General features: G+C 44.9%; 1 protein-coding gene across 1 annotated transcript; it reads right to left on the bottom strand.

Moving 5' to 3' along the window:
* Positions 1–308: 308 nt before the first annotated feature.
* DHRS7 (dehydrogenase/reductase 7) lies at positions 309–19,163 on the bottom strand. Its single transcript, XM_066189027.1, has 7 exons — positions 19,022–19,163; positions 14,177–14,329; positions 8,515–8,621; positions 7,960–8,199; positions 2,900–3,022; positions 1,215–1,430; positions 309–522 (listed from the first exon to the last, which is right to left on the bottom strand). Exons 1-7 carry the CDS (start codon positions 19,155–19,157, stop codon positions 487–489), a joined length of 1,011 nt encoding a protein of 336 aa, XP_066045124.1. The 5' UTR covers positions 19,158–19,163; the 3' UTR covers positions 309–486.
* Positions 19,164–19,563: the final 400 nt, after the last annotated feature.

Below are 19,563 nucleotides of genomic sequence, written 5' to 3'. Positions count from 1 at the left end.
GTGTCAGAAATGAAGGGATTTTGCCCTGAACACACATTTTGTTCAAGCAACACATCCCAAGCACAGACCAGACACCCTTGCCCTCTAAACCACACCCTTCTTCTCGTGCTTTTTTTGTTTTTTTTTTTTTTTTTTAATCACCATGAATTAGGAATGAAATTGAGGGAAACAGGATCCTGGGGTCAGTAATTTTAGGCTGCTCACCAGGTATTTGCCCATGTCAGAGCAGCAGCCCGGCCTCTCACTCATGTGTCTCAGTTCTTGTAAGCTAAAAAATTCAGCCTCTGGGAGTCTGGCATGAAACAGGGTCTGTTTAGAAAGAGATTTTTATTTAGTCAAGTGTGTCATCAGCTCCATAGATCTGTCAAGTTACAGGATGACAAAGACATAACAAAACCAATAAAAAAGCTGTTGGTTGCAGTCATGCACTATGAAAAGTTTCTCAGCCTTAGCACGAGTACAGCAGGATTTTGTACATGCTCGTCCTTACTTCCTCTTCCTTGAATAAGAGGCATCAGCATCCTGGAGGGAGAGGACATTAAATCAGTATTTCCCCACCCAGAAAACAACACTGTGAGTGAAAGACTTACTTTGAAACAGCTTGTGGCCATGGGCAGCTGTAATGTCAAAGCACAGAGTTTTAAGATGTATGTGCCACCCTTACTTTTTCATTTCCTGTTCTTGCAGTATTTTAAGATGGGAGGAGTTTTCTGTACCAAAAGAATAAATAGCATCTACCAGGGAGCACTGCAGGAACAGAACACTGCCCCGCACTGTTGCTGTAGGACACGAAAGACTCCAAATATTTCAGAAGGCAAAGGGCATAGAAAAAGAAGGCTCTATTTTTTAATTCTTCCTACCTTTTATAAGGTGTTCCCATACAGACTTAACATGATTGATGAATAGGAACGACACTTTTCTAATCCCGTTGGTTAACTCGAGAAACAACAAAACACCACTTGGAGAAAGACTGTTTTGAGAAAGGATAGTTGTTTGCCAAGATTGTTTTGAGAAGATGCTTTTTTGAGAAGTTTTTCCTTGGGAAAAAGTTAGCAGCTGCTAGCAGGCTAAAAATCCTTCAGACTCAGAAATATCAGGCTTGCACTGCACAGCAGGGCTCTGAGTGAGGAGCAACGCAATCCCAACATCCCCACAGCAGCAAAGAGAGTGAAATGAGCCAGCAGGAGAGAGAGAGGGGCACGTTGCACACTCACAATTCCACTCTTGAAGTTCTGTATCCTCCTCTTGCCCATCCTGTTCATGAGCCACCAGGCCCAGGTGGGCGCGTACTGCCACAGGTAGCACACGGCCAGGTAGGGGTGGTCGCTGATCCAGGCCTCCTTCACGTCGTTGGCCACGCTCACCAGGGTGAGGCGGGCACAGCGGTCCGTGGGCATCTTGTGGGACTGGTCCCCGCTGTTCTCGATGGACTGAGGGGGGCACAGAGCAGGGAGGGGTTAGAACTGCATCCCTGGCAGTGACACAGGGAGGAAAAGGGCCACGCTGTGTGACTGACACACTCCGCCCAGTTTCCCCACAAGAAGAACTCACCCAGGGACTGGGGCAGGGGAACCCATCCCTCACTATCCTCTGGATTTCAGTGCGGGAACACTTTCCACCTTCCTTTGGCTCAAATAAAGCACTCCTTTAATTAATGCCTCTATTGATGGGTCAAAGGTTAAAAAAAGTGGATCTCCAAGCTCTGTCCTGCTTCAGCCTGCTTCCACTTGATGGAAATTATTGCACAAGTTCCCCCATGTGCAGTTCTGAGGAACGGGAACTCCCCAGTTCCCAGCTGTACCTGCCCCATTCTACACCACAAGTTACCCAAGTAACTACTTGAGTACTACAAGTAGTTATTTGAGTAGTACCAAGTACTACTACTTGGTATTACAACTACCAAGTTAGTAGGTGAGGTCACATTCCCCAATATCTTAAATATTCCTGGCAGTTCTCTCCATCTCAACCAGGAGAAAAGCAGCCTGCTGCTTTGGAGCAGGGACATCAACCTTGTCTTGTCCCTGTGTATCATGTAGCAAACATGACACAGCCCTGTGAACTTGTGCACATTTCACTCCAGCAATAACAGGCAATCTGTCCTTCTGTTTCACAGGGCAAAAGCAGTTCTGGGCTAGATTTGCTCCTCCTCCCTGGTCTTCTGCCACACCGAAATCTGAGGAATGTGTTTTGCAACTTTCACCATTGTTCAAAAAGTACATCTTTTCTTTCACGCAAGTCAGAAGTTTTGCAACACAAAAAAACCATTCCAGAACTTGATTCAACAACGAGAGATCCCCTCCACCTCACTGGTGGATAACCCTGAGCTTCAAATCAATTGAATTTAGGGCAGATTACAGTTTGATGTATCACAGTAGCAACTTTTGCCCGCTGCTTTGTCAGACAGCCTTTACTAAAAGCCATTGTGCAGTTGGAAGGTTTTGCTTTTCCTCCTGGAACAATCCCTAACAGGAAAGGAATGCACAGCTCATGTCAGCTGAGCCGGGGCTGTGCCAGCAGCAGCGTCACCCACCAGGGCACAGCGTGACCAGGACAAACAAAACCCCACCTGTGCAGCAAGGACAGCACTCCCCAGGCACAGCCGTGTCCAGAAAATCCTGGCTTTTACCCCCCAAAACTGCAGCACAGTGGCTGTACAGTACATTCTACTAGACTTGGGTTGTTTGTGTTGGAAGAGAGAAGGAATAGCAATTATCAAACTTAATTTTCATTTGGCACCACCAAGAATTACAGAAGTACACAGCAGCACTCAAAGCATTTCTCGGTAAGAAGATGAGGTTAGTGTTTGCAAGGAGGACAAAACCAGACAGAAGTACCCCACAAAAGTATCGCTGGTCCCACAGCAAAAGCTGGGTTTGTCACACCACAACTGAGTCCTTACCTTTGCAAGATTCTCAGTGAAGACATTTTGGATGATCTGGGACTGTACAGGCCCTGGGCAGATTTGGATAACGCTTATCTCAGGGTAGTCAGTCAGCTCAGTCCGCAGAGAATTAAAGAATCCCTAGAAGACAAAAATATAGTGAAATCTTCCTTGCCCATGGTTTTTTGTTTTTTTTTTTTTTTTTTTTTTTTGCAAGGTTTAGCTGATGACATCTTGCCATACAAATTTATACTGTAAAGATTACAAGATTCCACTACAAGCAATTCCTACTACTTTCTTTGACTTTTCATTGACAATCAATGGCTAACTTAGCATTTTATCTGCAGTTACAGACAGTGATATACAAACCAGTGACGAATCTATCCTCATCTTACCAAATACACATAATTTCTCTAACCTACAACCAGATTCTGCTCTCCCTGTACTGAGGACAAGTCTTGCTGTTTGGCAGTGGAAATGCCACCAATCCTAAGAACTGCAATATCATAGAAATTACCTTTTGCAGGTCAATTGCTGTTTGGGGTGACAATAAAGAGTTTACATGGTTTCTACGAAGTAAGTGGCACTGGTTTACATAAGAAAAGGAGGAAAATTTTCAGCATAGCAAAGCCTAAAATGTTCCCTGACACTTTAGGGGGTTAATTTGCAGCACTTAATTTGCTACAGCGTTTGAAATCAGCATCCACAAAGATACAAATCTTATTTCAGAGCAGGAATATGCTACCAGTGTATCCAAGTTAAGCCAAAATTACAAAAATTGTGAGTGCTTCTTTTCTTTGAGCTAAGAGAATACAAGGTTTTCTGAATCTCTGCAGCCATCCACATTTAGACAGCAACTATTATGGGAAACAGGGCCAATTCTGAGGGTGCAGTCCACTAAAGCTGCTGGCCAAGCACGGTGGAGGATGATTTAGCCAACACCCCATCATGTCTTATCTTTGACCTGGCTACCAACAGTCCCCTGTATCTATTCCAACACGTAATTTTGTGTCACAACAGAGACACAGAGTGAGCACAGGCTGATAAACTTCTCCCACTGTAGTAAAATTTTATCACTTTACTCCCATCCAGCTTGGGAGGGGGGCTGGCTGACCCAGAGCTCTTCCCTGAGCTACAACACAGGCTAAAAGCTGTCAGATGTGAGCCTGTGGTGACACAGAACCAGCAGCTGGGACAAGCCACTGAAGCTCATCAAGGAGCAGCACACTCTGACCAAGAACAGGGGCTCCAATGTCCCAGCTGCTGGTGGCTAATTCCAATTTATGGATCCCATACAGGCTTTGCAGTTCAGTTCCCTAAAAACACTGAGTTTTTGAATTAAAAAATAAATTTAAAGTCGTGAGTCCCTGCAGGCCCCAGATCTGGGGCTGGATCTTCACAGCAAGTGAGCAAAGCCTGAAGAGGACTAAGTTCTAACATTAGGCACACATGTGCCCAGAAATCTGCTCCTGGACACCCAGTTGTTTTGGTTTAAAAAGCCAGGCCCTGCCCTGGCTCCTCCACCCTCACATACACAAACAGGGCTGTGTTTTATCCACCACTCCAGGCTAATGCTACATCCCAACCCACACCTTCCTCATCCCCTCCCCTCCCTGAGGGGCCCTGAGCCCACTTCTTTCAGAAAAGCCCCAAACCCCCAGGTTATGCAGTCCTGTCACAAAGGTGGTGCTGTGAGTCCAGCTGAGGATAAAATCACACATTAAAAGACATTTAGATCCCCACTTGCCCACCATTCCCTGTCCATTTGAGGAGAAGAACAGAACTGGCTCCCATTTTGCCTGAAGGGAACACACTGAAGATGCACTTCCAGGAGTTGAGGAGGTGGAACGGTGTGTGTCTGGGAATGCTGTGATAAAAGGGAAGCCAGAGCACGGCTCAGTCACTTTTGACAAAGCTCCTACACCTGCTCAGATGCTGGGAGGCTCCTGGGATCCAAGCTGTACCTAAAACAGGGCACCTGAGCAGGCACACAAAGACACACAGCAGCAGGCAGCTCTGTCAAAGCCAGGGTGATTCCATTAAAGGCTGCACAGCCTGTAAACATGAAATGGAAGTAGCCAGAGATGCCAGCAAGCTCCTGTTCCTGCTCTGCAGCCATTCTGCTGTCCCACATCCTTCCCTCGTGCTGCAGCTCCAAGGTTTACACCAGAGAAGAGGCACAGCCTCCACCAGCAGCACAGGAGGGCCAGGACACTCACTCACCCTAAATCCTGGCTGATAGACACTGACAAGGGCCTCCTGAAAACCAGAATCTTACAAAGACTCAGTCCCCTCTGGGGGCTCTGTGTACAGTATGCACATGTTTTCTAATTCCAGCACTTATGCTTGATATTCAAAGATAGCTGGTATGAAATTCCTCTACTTCCTCCCAGAAGAGAAGCTTTAAATTCCTCAGCAAGAAAAATAAGTGTCTTCTCTTACTGAAATTCAGGCAGGGACAGACCCAGATTTGGGAGCAGTAAAGGAACTCCAGTGCAAGAGGAAGAACCTGAGTGTTTCTACCAAGCCCAGACTGAAGCCAGCCCTGACATCCAGGCAGAGTGTGCAGGACAGCAACTCCTTTCAGCCATCTCTGGCTCATTCCACCTTAGTGACCAAATCCTAGAAGATGCTGAACAAGGCAAGGCTGAAACAGCTGACAGAAATATTTAGAAATTCCATTAATGACCAGATACTGAACAAAGAAAGGAGCTGTTGCTGCTCAGTCCACGTGCTTCTTAGGCTCCTGATGAAGGAACATTTTGAAGGCCACCATTCCTGATCCACTCCCCATGCCACCAATTACATTAATTACAACTGAGTGAATGGCACAGGATCTCCATGAGCATCATCCCTCCAGGAGGGAAACTGCACCAGGCAGACACAGACTGCCATGGGCTTGACTCATGCTCTCACAGCACTCCCAGCACTGAAATAAAGGGTAATTTCATCAGTAGAACATTGTTATGAAGAATTCCAGTTGGCATGAATCAAAGCACGATTGTTTCAAGAACAGATTCTAATTCCAGGCAGAATTCCTTCCTTCCTCCTACAACTGCCAGAAAAAGAAAAAAAAGAAAAAAAAAGAAAAAAAACAAAAAGAAAAAAAAAAAACCAAAAGCAAAAGGAAGGACTTTATCAAAAAAAGGTGTAATTAAGTTTGCAGCATTAAGTGTGTCAGTTACAATAGACTCCAAGGCATGAATTAAAAAGAAAAACCAAAACAAGCCAAAAACCACAACAGATGAGTCCATGTCAGACGGGCTCACATATTTAATAACTGGTGGCTAAAACACAACCTTCAAGAAGATCTCAGAATACAGATGGATACATGCTGGGACACCAGAACAGGAAAAGCACCTCTCTTTGCTTGGGCTTATTTTTCCCCTCCCCTCTTCCAGTCTCCATTTCTTCTTGGTCACCACCAGAAATGGGCTACTGGGTTATCTAAGGAAGGCCACCATTCCTACAGAATTCCTTTATCTGAACTGCACTGGTGAAGTTTGTTATTTCAAAAAATGCTTTTCTTAGTTTCGGGGGCTTCATGCCCACATTTAGCCATAACTCCAAACTGACCAAAGACTCTCAGGCAGAGTATTTCCAAAATGAATAAATATTGCAAGTCATGTTTCAACACCTGCAATTAATGGTTGTAGAATTACTGTGAAAGAAACCAGGGAGGAGGTTTGGAGTCTGGCCTGGTTATTGAGCAGGGGTAGAAGCTAATAAAGATAGAAGCAGTTCAGTCAGCTTATTTTAATTAATTTTAGTAAAGCATCTCTTCAAATCTTTTTGTCTGTGCTCTCAATCTTAACACGAGCTTCAGAATTCTGAGTATTTTTAAAGCAACATGTGAATTCCTTGTGCTCTGCAATTAATTAGCCGTGCTTAGCTCAACTGCACCACACCCAAAGATAATTCAACCGAAAGAACATTTAATAAATAAAGGAGCATGAAGGGAAGTCAGGCTTTGCTCATTGCATTCTTCTGATTTAAATCTACCAGGCTTAACCCAAAGGCTGGCCTGTAACAGGCAATTCCAGCATTGCCACTCCAGTGAAGAGCAGCAGATCTCTCCCCATCACTAACTGAAATTTTCTTTTAGCAGAGATCTTTCACCATATTTTATATCTTCATCTTTTCAAGAGGCTTTGCACTGTCAGCCACTTGTTACATTTCTGTTGCTGTGGTCAAATGGACAAAAAAGACATCGATCCCTTGGCTTAAGCAGTTGTTTGTTCTGTTCACGTGCTGAAATGCAGCAGGGAGTAAGAAGATGCCAGTTTTTAAACCATCACTGAGCACAGCTGAAGTTTGTTTTACTGAGATCAAAATGTACATTAGCAGGAGGCCAAATGGTGGTGAAAGACAAGTATGTCCAAACAAATGTACTACTTAAACAAGAGATTCCTCAATGATATAGGCAGAAACTTTTCTGAGCTCCCCTTTCATGTTTTTCTACTCAAGTGACACTGCTTTCAAAAACTTTTTCCAGGCAATGTTGAGTGCTAAGTGCTAGGCAGAAGATAATTTCCTATGGCACTGTGAGCTGCTAGTTCTTCACACCAGAGAAAGACACAGAACTCTTGGGATGAATCATTCAGCTGTTCCCAGATGGATCAGGAATTCTCCTTTCTCTGAGTAGTCTGCCTTACCACTCACTGTTCTCACCTCACTGTCCTAAAGATTTCCTCAAGTCTTAAAACTCTTTCTCCCTAAATGAATTGAGGGTATTAGGGCTCTATATGCAACAGAATAAGCCTCTCATAGAGGTATTCCCTCACCTGAAGGCCAGAGGCCAAAGTTTTGTGTTTCACAGTGGAATTTAACCATGTAGTGGTTAGAGCCAGCTACACTGGCACTTGAATTCCAGTCAGGAAAAAAAAAATCTACAGTGAGAGCTACTTCACATTTCAGAGCAAGTTAATTCTGAAGGACTTTCAATACCTGAGGATGTTGCACATGCTGCGTGAAATTTCAGGTGAGACTTGTGTTTTCTGCACAGAACAAAGCCCTCTGTTACAGCACTGCTACTGGTCCACTTAATTAACTTAATTCACTTCCAACCTGTAACTCACCTGCAGGGCGTGCTTGCTGGCACAGTAGCCGGTGGCAAGCGGAGCTCCCATGATGCCCATCACACTGCTCACAGTGACAATCTTCCCTTTCTTCCTCTGGATCATGTGGTTCAGGACATACTTGGTCAGAGAGATGGTGCCCAGGTAGTTGAGCTCAATGATGGCACTGTAGACATCCAGGTTGGTGTCCACGAACAAGGAGCGCTGCGAGCGCCCACCATTGTTGACCAAAACATCGATCTGGGGAAAGATACAAAGATAAATTAATATAAACATAGTGTCCTTTAATGTTTGTGCTTCCTCAGGCAATTCAGTGAGGGTTTAGTCCTCGGGAAGGACCAGTGATTGTTTGTTTGTTGCTGAAAACCAAGCAAGCAACGGAAGGGATAAAAATGCAGGTGCTTTTTGGCAAGTTTAGTACTGAAACTGAAGGAAGATGTAGACATTGCTGAATTTATCATACAGTAAAATAAAAGTGAAGTGTGAACATAAATGCAGGTCTAGGAGACAAAAAAAAAAAAAAAAAAAAAGTTTAACCCCCGAGGCACATCTTACCTTGCCAAAATGCTTGAGCACACTGTTGGTTGCAGCTTCATGAGAGGATCTGTCAGTCAAGTCGAGACGCAGAACAAGGATATCATTTTCACTCAGGCTGCTAATCTCTAAAAAAACAACCAGAAAGGGAATGGGAGCTGATAAGAATCCCAATGCCAGAACTGTGGGAAAAATAAAGTGCTTTTAAACACCACTTTTTCACAAAGAAGACATCAGGAAACCGTAACATCAAGTTGGAAATAAAATGCTTGCTTTGTCTCCATTTCGACCCCCACATTAAATCTATTTTTAATCTGGTCCTACCCAGTGTTTTTCTCATTATGTTTTTGTATTTGAAAAGCCTGACTTTATTAAACAGGCTTTGTAGCACAATACAGAAGTTTCACTTCTCCAAATAAATTGCAGTAGTAAGGAGTAAAATCCAACAAACTTTTCACAGAGGGCTTCAGAAACACACTGGGAGCCCTGACACTTTGTTTAGATGTCAACAGGTCAAGCATGTTTATTCCTGTGCAATTCACACCCAAAACACAACATACACACCTGAGTAGATAGGAGGCAAAGTCTACAGAAGCTGAATTATTGGGGGCTTTTTGGGAGGAGATAAAAGGATTTTGTTTAACTGAAAGCTTTTAATATATCCATGCCCTGAAATAAAAGTCAGCTGCCATCAATTTCCAGCCTTTTTGTCGTGTTTTCCCCTCACTGTCTCTTCAGAACAACTGACCTTTTCCATAGAAGGAATTTCTTGAGCAGTGATTTGTTACCCTGGGGTTTTGGGGCAGATGACTCACAAAAACAAAATCTTCATCATTTCGAGCTTTTTTTAAACTACACCTAACAAGAATTTTTATATTATTTATATTAGTTTGTTAGTGCTACTTTTTTTCCTGCATCCATTCCTAGGCGCATCTAAGTGTGGCTGCTCCCCTTTAAGCAGCTGCTCCCTTCAGAGAGCCTCAGGCTTTGACTTTTTAATTACTACTTCTTGCAAATGCAGGGAAAGTTGAACTTTGTCTTAACGGTGATATAAAGAGGTTACTTAAAGCCATGAGTTGCCTCTGTTCAAAGGTCATTAAATAAACCCATGGTTAAAATAAACCCAACTGCCTGGTTTAAAGCTAGTCCTATTTCCATTTATTGCTCCCTCCAACCCCTCCATGTGCATTTTCTCCTCCATTTCTTCCAGAAACGCAGCAGTAAAACGAAGTTTAAGCTGCCCTCTCAGGAACACACCTCTACCTGGTGCTGCCTGAAGCAATTTGCACAGCTGAAACCTGTTGGGGTGTGGATGTTTCTGTCAAGGGTTAGCAAGGCCACAGGCTCAGCCCAGCCATGAAAGCTACACAGGGGAGAAAGGAAAGAGCAGAGGAAGAGACACAGACTGCTGGTAGGGAAGGAAGTGCTGTTTTATAAGATGTAAGAAACGTCTGACATCAGGAATTTTTAAACCAGAAACCTTGTCCAGGATTTCCACCCTACACAGCATTCAAATTGTGTATCTCCAGCAGATTCCTTAGTTCTTTTCTAGGGTGAGGGATGCTTACTTCAGGCACTCCTAATAGAGCGCTTTTACAAAAACCAAAAACCAAGCATCCCTGCTACCCCTTTCTAAACTCCTTCTCCCATTCACTATCCCATTGTTTTTCTGGTTGATGACCAGCACTGTGCCCAGTGTAGAGGGCACATATATGTCCCTACCTATACACTGTGTTCCTCATTGCTTTTACCCTAACAATCCCTAATATTCCACTGCCTCTTTTGCCTGCCACCAAAGTGATGTTTCTAAGGGAACAATTATGATATCCAGAAAAAACACTTGGTCCCAAGTGGGAGACCTTAAAGTTCATTTCCTGGGTTTCAGATGAACAACTCTTTTCAATACATGTTAATCCCAGGTAGCAGTTTGGCATAATGTGATAAACATTATGGCTCAGAGTAGCATTTCCCAGCTCTTCTGCATTTTCTCTTCTGCCTTCTATTTCTCCCTTGTATAAATGCCCTTCAGCAGGGGTTGAGCTTTCAGCAGAGGCTGATCAACGTGACCTCCTGGGGTCCATTTCAACCTCAATTATTGTATAATTCTTGAACTTATAGATTGCCTGTCACTCATTTGGCCTATCCATAATTAAATCATATTTGACCTTTGCCAAACTGAGAAACATCCCCCACACACACTACTTTCTTTTTAGGGCTCTTGGGAGAAAACAGCCTCCAACACTTCTGACGAAAGAAAGAAGAAGAGTGGTTGGGGGAAATAGAGAAGCCTCTTGCAGGAGCCGAGTGAGTTATGCAAGTTGTTTTCTCTCCCTCCTGCCCAAGTGCAGTGAAGGGTTGAGTTGGCATTTGCATGACTCAACAGGGATTACCTTTCCCTCTCTCTCACTCAGCTTTTAAGCAGTGTAGAATGCACAGACCTGTACCACAGGGTGGTGTCACTAAACTTTGAACAAGATATATGGGCATGTTTTCTGACGTGCACATATATCTTGACAACAGTTCAGTTGCTGCTGTGTTCAACCTCTACAGCAGGCGTGTAGCAGCACATGAGCTCCAATTACACCCCATAAATCAGCCAAATTTACACTGATGTTGCTGTTCAGACTTCATCCACCCCGTGCTACTCAACGCTCACTGGACAGTCTTGAACTCAGCTGCCGAGAGAAAACATGCAGGGGGAAGCAAGGACAGGCCACCCAGGAAGAACACGGACACACTGGACAAGCATGCAGAGATGGAATCAGGAAGATCAATGCCCAGGTGGAGCTGAAACTGAAATTTCCACTGGAGGTGAGGAATGTGAAAGGCAGCAAAGGCTTCACAGGTACGGCAGCAACAAAAAGGAGGCCAAAGACAGAGTGAGCTCACTGCTGGACACGGATGGTGGGGAGGAAATGATGGAATGCACAGAAAACCAGGAGGTACTGAATGCCTTCCTTGCCCCAGCCTTCTCTGGCAAGATCTCCTCTCATGTCTCCCACACTCCTGAGGCTACCACTACCAAAATCAGACAAATTAGGGACAAAATGTACATACAACATGGCAATATATGCATCCGTGATTGACCAGAGCTGACCAATGTCACTCCTTTTTAGAATTTTCTTCTAAGCAGAGTAGCTCCTCAGGGACAGCAAGAAAAGAAATGTCACAAAGCCTGACCTCAGTCCTTGGGAAAATTACATGGCAAATCCTCCTGCAAGCAATCTCCAAGTAAGTGAAGGACAAGAAGGTGTGTGGGAAAAGCCACCATGAATTTAGCACAGCCATATACTGCCTGACCAACTCAACTGCTTCTTGTGATCAGCTGTGGCATCCCTCCATGATCAATGTGTTTGAATAACTTCATTAATGATGGGAAAAACCACAGATTTTTCATAGAATTTTAATTTAACATCAAGTTCAGAGGAGCAGTTCTGCTGCAGGGCTGGACTGCGGTGCAGAGGCACCTTAACAAGCTCTAAGAATAGTATGACAAACCTCATGAAGCTCAATAAATCAAAATGCAGATTTTCACACCTGGCACAGGATACTGCTCTGTAGTACTGCAGGCCAACATCCAGAGGGTCAGATCTCCAAACAAGACCTGGGTTCTGATGGAGGGACAGCAGCAAGTTGAGTGCAAGCCAGCAACAGGCTCTGGCAATGACAAAAGCTAATGGGGCTGCACTAATAAAAGCACAGTGAGGGAAAGTGATTTTTCAGAGCTTCTACACAGCACTCCAAGAGTGCACCTAGCACACTGAGTCTGATTTTGGAACCCCTAGTTCAAAACAAGTACTGATAAACTGGAGATGGTGGAGCACAGGGGCACTAATTTGGTGGGGGGGGCTGGCACACATAACAGTCAAGGAACGGGGTGGAAGCTGGATTTACACAGCCTTGAGAAGCAAAGGATAAGAGTGGAAGTGAGTCCAGTTACTGCCTTCCACTACTTAGAAGATGGCTGTAGAAAACATGAACTACCATAGAAGGACAGAATTGTTTAGTTGGAAGGCACCTTAAATATCACCTCATTCTAAATCCCTGCCATGGAGAGGAACACTTTTCACTATCCCAAGTTGCTCAAAGCCTCATCCATGCTGGCCTTGGAGGCTTCCAGGGATGGGGCAGCCACAGCTACTCTGGGTAACCTGTCCCAGGGCCTCACCAGCCTCAAAAGCAAGAATTTCTTCCAAATATCTAATCCAAACCTGGTTTCTGTCAGCTTAAAGCCATTCCCCCTTGTCCTGTCACTTCCTGCCCTGGTTTTTTCTGTGTTACTGAAGAGTTTCCAACATTCCTGCTAATCAGACTTTCAGTAGCAAATATTTGCAAAGCCCAGGGCTTTCATAAACTACATGAGACTTCCAAGGTTGTGTATGGCACAGCTCAGACATTCACAGGGCCACCGAAAGTCGGCAGCAGCAGAAATCATCTCAGGTAAATCAATGCTCTTGGCCCACATTACCTGAAATAATATTTCTGAATATTCCTTAGCGCATCACACAGGTGTTTCCTGAAAATGTCTGTCCAGGACTGCAGCTGCTGCCAGCCTGTCTCGTGTTATCAATTTTGCAATGACAGCAAACAGCCATGGACGCATGTGGTGTTGCAGCCTTCTGCTGAGCCCTGACCATTGCATCAGACAGCACTGGGATTTTGTCATGACTGTCACTTAACCCCACTGTCATCACATGTCCCAGGCCTCTTTTTAAGCATCAAGCTCTTTAAGTGACTGCTTTTTGGAGCCCTCAGAAAATAAAACTAAGGAGTTGTGTATTTTTGAAAGTTCCTTGAAAGCTTTTCTGAGTAGGCTGCTGCAACTTTCAGCTTTCTAGACATGTTTAGGTGCTAATCCAAGAAAAACATCTGATTATTCCGTAGCACACATTCCAAGTAGACTGTGGACATTCTGGCAGCATTACTAAGACTGAACTCTTGGTGTGATAACACATTCCACATAAAATACTTCATCCTGATCTACAAAGGATAAATAGTCTGAAAAAATGCATAAGGTTAATCATGTTCAAACCCTCTATCTATCAGTGTGAATTAACTGCCTACACCTCTTGCTGCCAAGCCAGAAAACAGCAGGGGAAAAGAGAAACAGGAGGAATGAAGCCAAACTACTGAGTCATCAGGCATATGAAAGCTAACCGGAAGATAACGGGAATAGTTAAAAATTTTTCTTCACATTTTTTTCTCTTGATTACAGGAAATCCTCTTTCTTCCACATTCTTCGAACACCTTTTTCTGAACATTTTTGTTAGTCCGTTTTCCAAAGAGCAAAGTCAGTTGTGTCTCTGCCTGTCTCTCTTCAGTGCACAAACCAGAATAAAGAATATTCCTTACCAGCAAGCAGCTACATGATTGGGTTCTTTTCAGGATGATAACCCCAGGATTGCTTCCTCTGTTCCTCACAGTATTTATTCCATTTCTTAATCTAGTACCTCACAAGAGCACTTGCAACTGATAATGAGATTTTTAGGTGAGTGGCTTATGTAGGAAGTTGAAATGCATGTCTATACAAAAGCTCCTCACTCACAAAAAGAAGATACCAGCTCTGTATAAAGTTGAGTTCCATCATTAAATTTATTCTTGTGATATGTGTGTTAGTGTTCCTGTGGCAATTCCAGCCCAGCCAGGGTGGAACCGCTTGCATGAAGTGCTAAGTTGTACTTACGAAGGCATTTCTTTTTCACTCTCTGCAGCTCATCCTCCCTTCTGGCAGAGATGGCAAGCAGGGCTCCCAGCTTTGCCAGCTGGTAAGTCAATTCTTCTCCGATGCCACTTGAGGCTCCTGTCACCCAGACAACCTTGCCACGCAGTTCATGTTCTATCAAAAGAATCAAGACAGCAGTTCACACATTGCCAATGCTAGGATAAGCATCTAACTCACTGCAGGGGTGTAAGCTGGTACTGGTTTTAAGAAATATGCTCATTTTGGGGGGTATTACAAAATCCTGACTTCTTTATTTTTCAGTCACATGCAGTTGTGAAATGGTTCATAGTTGTTCTGTTGCCATTTGAACTTTGTTCCAAGGCTAATCTGAATAAACACGGGTTATTTACCTGGTGGAAGAAATCTGATTGAATTTCTGCAGGCTATCCACACAACAATTCCACTGACCTCATCAGAAACAGCTTCAGAGGAAAAGGGAGAAGAGAATTCTTGGAACTGACAGGAAACAGTTACTGTCTTGCAAATGCAAACAAAAGCCTAAGCAAATCTTTCCAAATAATGTTTCATCCCCAAAAATGTTCCAGAGTAACTGCTGACTGAGTAAAATTCTCTGAACAAAGACAGCTAATCACAAACCCCCCCCCCCAAAAAAATGGGTGTTCATCCACTTTGTCTTATATCTGATGCAGATTAGCTCCTGCACTGGCCAGGGCACAGTACACAGAGTTCCCAAGGTGTAAATTCACGTGTGGATTCGCCAGCTCCTGCCCTGACACGTTTTTTTAACTTGTAGTAAAATTAAGAGCATCTTGCTCTGTTTATTCCTCAGCTGATAATGCCTGTTCCCACTTGTCCACAACCATTCCCACTCCGTGGTACACCTGGGCACTGGGAAAAGCCTTAGCTTTCCAGACACATATCCAAAATCATCAAATACCACTGATGGCTGAAAAATCACTCAGTTAATTCCAGAACATGATTTAGGGATGAAAGATCACAAATATCAGAGCACTTTCCAGAAGGAATCGCTGCCTGACACGTGTCTGTGTTCCTCAAGCTCAGCCATAGTGAGTATCAGTCTTGGGGAAAATCTGACTCACTCAGAGCACTGCTGACAGGAGCTCTTCCCTCAGTTTCTCAAGTTTGTGCACTCCAGCATCTAGCCAACCGAGAAAGACTCCATGGCATAATTCAAATATCAGAGCCAAATACAGTTCCCAAGACTAAAAGCCAGTTCCACTCTGAAAAGGGTCAGAGCAGCACTTTTCAGCTCACTGAAATTTAAGCACTAATTTAATTTAGAAAAAATACAGCTATTTCACTGTGGCTGGCACTGTTTTTACTTCCTGCTCTTGTCAATGATCAGTTCCTGGGTCTCTCTACACCACACTGTGTTTCAAATTTCTACTTTTGGAGCCTGAATGACACAAATCCCACAGAGACCAGCACCAAAACCCTTTACCCTTCAGACAAAAGCAGTGAGCACTCAAGACTGACAATCAGAGCTCAGCTTGACTTTGTGGGGCCGGCAATAAGTATTATTTGTCTTTTCTTAAGCTGACTGCATTTCAGCCAAAAAAAAATCCTTCCTAAACCCAGGCTTTTGTGGCTTGGGGTTGTTTGGAGTTTTCTGTTTCTATAAACACTAACAACAGCAACAGGAGTCACTTCCCAAAGGAGAGATGTATTCTAAGGTTATGAACTAGGGAGATGGAAAGAAATGTTGAAGTTGTAGGAATATCCACTCTGTTTATTGTTAGACAAATGGCTGCTGTCTGTAAAGCTTATTCACACCCTTTTCCAACACTTTTATTCCAACACATTCCAAATGTTTTGAATTAAACACAATAAACACGGGAGTTTACCTCTCTACTACATTTTTTTTCTGCAGAAAACCCGAGCAGACAAACACTGCACGAACAAAACAACACATGGACGTAATTTCAACCCTGCTTACCACACTCATTCCTCTTGCTACTGAAAACAAAGCCGCTTCCTCCTACCACTTAGTTTCCCTGTTCCCAACCTGTCTTGGGCAGCTTCACAGCAGTTATTCGGGATCTTGTTCTGTAAACAGAATAATTAACTGAGATAAGGAAAGTTTTCCCACCGATTCCCCAGAGCTGATCTTCACCAAGCACCGAGCTACTGAGAGTTAACACAATGGGAAAGCTCAAATGCTGGTGCAGAACAGGTACCAGACCATCAGCTTTGCTCCAGAATAAATGTCCTCTTGTTGCTGGAAATAAGTTTAAAGATTAACTGCGCCAAATTAAAAAATAAAAGTAGATGATACCATTACTAACCATTAACTACTGTGCTACAAGGCATAACAAATGAGAGGCTGAATTGACTAGCACTGCAAGTAACCCCAAAAGTTGTTTTATATTTCTGCTTAGAGTTTTTTCTGATATTTTATAGCTCTTATAGCACAACGTTGCCATGTCATTTCTTTCAGGAAAAAATAGTAGAAGTGGGCAAGTTTAAAACAGAACATCTACTCCAGAGCCCTAAAGAATCACACCATTATTCCTCAATTTAAGAGCAGGGTTTTCATACATGGAAGGTTCCCTCTTAGCTTGATAATATTAAGCTGCCTGTGAAAAGCACAAGGTTTAGGGTGACTTCTGTGCACCCAGCAAAATACAACACAGAAGGAAAGGCATCCAGCACCCAAAAATCCTTCTCTCATGACCACACACATATTGAGAGGATGGGAAGCAATCCAGCACCTGCCAATGAATAAATCCAAAAGTCAAATTTCCCTATAGAATTGAATCACTGAATTGGAACCAATTAAGGCCTTTCTTTGCAATTATAGTTTATAGCACAAGAAACACAAGACATCAGTCCACTTTCTGCTAAATACTATCATCTCCAACTTCAACACCCATCATAATGTTGTAGAAGTGATAACACAATATAATGACTGCAAGAGTGATAGCTCCAATAACACCTTTAATTAAAAATGAAGGTATCCACACAATATTTACCTAGGCACCCTACATCAATACAATATGGGGAGAAGGAAAAGGGAGAAGTTATTTAAGGAAACATCTTTTCCAGCGTTTGTCCCTTCTGTTTTTCAACCTGGTTTGCTAAATGGTACCATTTCAGTTACATATTTTACTTAATTACAAGCACAGAGGCTGGGGGCAAAGGAGAGGTGGCCAAAACACAGCCGACCTCCTATGTTGATGAACTGTTGCCTGATTCTTCTTGCATTACATGTTAAAACAACTCCATCATAAAATTACTACATTGGTCTTTGCATTTGAAATTTTAGAGACAGCTTAAAGGGTTTCCAGGCCATCAGTAATTCTGAAGGCTACATTCAAATAACACTTTGTCTACCCATGAGAGCTCCTACATCTAGATGTGTATTGCACATAGATCCCTCGGGACAAAACTTCAATTCTGTTTGTATTAGCCAAGATTTATCTCACTTCTCTGCCCTGATTTTTTCTGTGTTCTTTAAAAAGCCAACACATCAAGATTTTTTGCAGTTTTCTTACAGCAAGGGAACTTTGGGCTGAGTACCCAAACAGCCACAAGAGATTGTTCACACTGATTTAAATGTAGCATTTTTTAGAGCTTTATTACTTGTGCTAGTCCATCTAACGGAGAACAGAAAAGGACGCACATTTGCAGGAAGCTTCTACTGAGAGCAAGAGACAAGGATGTCTCAAGCTTGTCCCTACTCTTCTCTCCAGTCATTCCTAATGCCAAACTCCACCTGCACCACCATCCCCTAAGGAATCATGGTCCCAAGTTCAAACCCTCACTCCACCACTCCTGATCCAGCTTCATTCAATGCAGTCCCTTCTCCCTGTCTCAACCCAACAGCCTGTTTCAATTCCCACATGGAATATCTCATAGTGCCTCTCATCCCACCTTCTGTCTGAGCAGCTCCTGTCCCCAGTCTCCAATTCCACCTAAAACACCTGCAGCCAGTAGCTCACAGCAGCCACAAATCACCCCAGCAGGCTAAACTAAGGGGGGATATTCACAAATTCGTGCCTTTTCTGACCAAAAGCCTTTTCTGACCAAAAGCCTCTATTAAGCAAACAAAACCCGTGATTTCTAAAGATCTTTGTCCAGAAATAGGGAGAATTGCAGTTAGAATAGGAAGTTCAACACAAGCAAGAACTGAATGTGCATGTCTGACAGTATTTCATTGAACTTTTGTCCCCCAGGTGACCAAGGCAGCACCTTACAGAGATGCAGTGTACAGTCGCTAACAGCATCGCGTGTCGGGGCTGGTCCCTGGAGCCGTCCATGGCACAATCCGCGGAACAGGAAAGCCCCAACATTAATCAAACTCCTGTTTACTTCACTGTAAACACTTTTAACAACCCTGCGAATGCAGTATCTGCTTGAAGATATCAGAACAGGCTGGAGCAGCAGCTAAAAAGGCTACAAAGCCACTCGTCCCGGCCACACGGGCCAGGCACCCTGGCCCCTTCCCTCGTCACTGTCCCTGTGCCCAGCGCTCGCCACAGCCTCATCTGCTGCGCGGGGCCCTGCCAGGACAGGGAACCTGCCCAGAAACTCTGCAAAACAAAGAGCTCAGGGCCAAACGAGCCAGCCCACGGCACAGCCCCGCGGGGGCCGCCAAAGTGGCTTTTGGGGAGCTGCTCTGCCGGCACGAGGGGCACGACGCTCCTTATCCTAGTAAAGGGCGGGTAAATTACACTTTTAGGGTACGTTTACGGATAACCCCAGGGGACAGCTGATGCCACCAGCACCCCTGCGCTCCCCGCCACCCACTCTGCGGAGCGCCCCGTGCCCGACCCCCGGCGCCCCCGCGGTCCCCTGGCGGGGCGGCTGGCGGGGCGGCATTACCTGGCTTCTTCCCCCACCTCTCGGCCCAGAGCAGCGTGAGGTCCCCGTCGGCCCTCAACCAGCGCACCAGCTGCACCAGCAGCGCCAGGAGGGCCCCTCCCGCCAGCGCCAAGCACAATGCGCACCCCCACGCCATCACCGCCGCTCCGCCACCCACCCGCCCGCACGGCGCCCCTTTATCGGGAGCCGCCCCCGCTGGCCGCAGCCAGCGCCGGCCTCCTCCCCGCCTCCCGCCTGCCTTCCGTTCCCTTCCAGCCCCGTCCCCTCCCTCCCTCTCTCCCTCCCTTCCCCGGCCGCCCCGCTCCGCTCCGCTCCGCTCCCCCCGGGGCTGCGGCGATAAGCGCGGGCTCTGTGGGGCAGAGGCCGAGCGTGCGGCCGCGGGTGAAGGTCGGCTTCTGGGAGCGGAGCGCTTTGTTTCCCCCCCTCGCCGTGTCCCCGGGGCAGGCAGGGCTGCCAGGCCTTTCCCCGCTGCAAAGAGCGCTGCCCGCCGCACATCCCGGGCAGCGGGACCGCGTCCAGGGCTTGGCTTCTGTGTGCAGAGA

The sequence above is a fragment of the Chamaea fasciata genome, unplaced genomic scaffold (genome assembly GCF_029207755.1).
Source record: "Chamaea fasciata isolate MVZ Bird 193981 ecotype frontalis unplaced genomic scaffold, bChaFas1.0.hap1 SCAF_7, whole genome shotgun sequence".
NCBI lineage: Eukaryota > Metazoa > Chordata > Aves > Passeriformes > Sylviidae > Chamaea > Chamaea fasciata.
Note: the sequence above shows the minus strand (reverse complement) of the source record. Positions and strands in the feature narration are given on the sequence as shown.